At 41.5% G+C, this 1910-nt stretch overlaps 1 protein-coding gene across 1 annotated transcript; it reads right to left on the bottom strand.

Moving 5' to 3' along the window:
* Positions 1-1910, bottom strand: LOC146673492 (lipocalin-like). Its single transcript, XM_085402095.1, has 6 exons — positions 1486-1910; positions 814-953; positions 649-722; positions 414-527; positions 228-329; positions 1-129 (listed from the first exon to the last, which is right to left on the bottom strand). The coding sequence occupies exons 1-6, from the start codon at positions 1579-1581 to the stop codon at positions 101-103; spliced, it is 555 nt and encodes a 184-aa protein (XP_085258221.1). The 5' UTR covers positions 1582-1910; the 3' UTR covers positions 1-100.

Raw genomic sequence — 1910 nt, 5'->3', positions numbered from 1 at the left:
ATTGTTAAAAACTGCTCAAGATGTTGCTCAGTCACATTTCCATAGCAGATGGTGTAAGATCTTTATGCAGTGTCGGTGAGACGATCTTGCAGCAGATCAGTCAGGCAAAACACTCCTGCGGACACTCCTCTGTAGAAGGAAAAATGGAAAGTGTACGGTAATCAGTGCACATCAATTTGTATTTCAGGCTATTTTTATATAGAACTTCACCACCAATGTAAAAGTACCGGTTTTAGGAAGATGAACAATATTTTCAGGAAGGATGCCGGACTGCAAGCAGAGCTGGTTGAACTTCTCCTTCACCTCAGCGCTGAGGTCCAGACTACGTCCTGTGAAACCACGTGATGTAAATCTGCTGCAGTGGCTGCAACTTTACTTAACAGTTTACTGAACACAGCTAAATGCAACTTTACCATATAATTTGTTTTCAACATAGGTTCCATTCCGTCCGGTGTTGATGTAATGATTCAAGGAGTACTCGTCAGGCTTCCCATCGACCACACGCATTTCAATCGCTAACCCCTTGACTGACAAAAAGGGAAACAGCAGAAGAAAAGATGTTGGAAAAAAAGTAATACTCAATGATGATGATGATGGAGCATTAACCGTGGTGGTTAAAATGTTTCCTGGCTTTGTGGGCGTACTCACAGGGAATACTGTATGTGAATTTTCCAGGCACGTCAGTCTTGGATGCCACCACGTCTATTTTCCAACAGTTATCGCTACGGGTGCAAAGACATAACATTAATCATCAGTGTAAATATTTTAATGCTATCCAAATGGTATTTGCTTTGTCTGTCCTCTCGCACTCACGTAGGAAATGAGAAAGCCGCCTTAAAACCCCCATCTTCAGTTGGCTCAAGCGTGACCGTGCCAGACTTTATACTGGCTTTGCGACAGACGAACCACTTGGAATTAGAGCACATTCCAGTCAAGTACCACTTACCTGTACCCTGTGGACACACAAATGGAAAGCATTGAGAATTATAGAGAAGCACAAGAGCTGTTTATTGTAACACTGTGTGCGTGTGTGTGTGTGTGTGTGTGTGTGTGTGCGTGTGTGTGTGTGTGTGTGCGCATTTGTAATACACTGATGTATATTAGCTTTATTCATGCTATATCTTGAGAAAACATTTGCAGAATTTTACATCAAAGTTTGCAATGCTTATATTTTGTTGTTCACACTCTGTTTTATATTTATATAGTTTTTTTGTTTGTTTGTTTTTAAAGCAATGGACAAAATAAATATTATCACGCAAAATCCAGGGTGAAAAATAACCAATTAACTTAAATGGTGAAGTCATTATAGAAGTAAATTTTGCAAAGGTCAGCCTCCTGTAAAGACTGCTAAACTGTCTGGGGGGTGCCCTGCCTATCCTTGTTGGATAAGGTCCAGCACCCCTTCTTTCCATAAGACGGAGATATTTGTATGAAAACAGATGGGCGGTGAAATAAAAAATAAAAAGTATTATGGATGACTCTTACCGCCTGTAAATCAAAGTCCGCCTGAGGTAGGATTTCAGAAGCAGAAACCATGAGGGAGCACAGTACCACTCCCAGAAGGGCACGAAGTGAAGCCATAGCTGCTGAAGAGTGAAGAAATGATGATGATGGGTGAAGGAAACGGTTTCCAAGGCCTAATCCGTGGATCGACTTCCTTCGAGGCGTGGACGTCTATCAGCAGAGAATGTCCCTTCACCTATCAGCAGAGAATGTCCCTTAGTCTGTAACACAGTCAAATATATTCTCAAGTAATATTCAAGCATGCCATTCAGCGTGTTAGTACGAGCTCGGGAGCAGCTTGGGAGAACAAGAAAACAGAGACTGCTTTAGATTGTCTTCCCAAAGTGACTCAACTTTATTCACAAGTACAACAGTTTATATAGAGGGTAAAATTCATGAGACAGCAG

Source organism: Rhamphochromis longiceps, linkage group LG3 (genome assembly GCF_057381845.1).
Source record: "Rhamphochromis longiceps isolate RC_006_pf linkage group LG3, R_longiceps_female_GT1.1, whole genome shotgun sequence".
NCBI lineage: Eukaryota > Metazoa > Chordata > Actinopteri > Cichliformes > Cichlidae > Rhamphochromis > Rhamphochromis longiceps.
The sequence above is the reverse complement of the archived record's forward strand: the minus strand, read 5'-3'. Positions and strand labels throughout refer to the sequence as shown.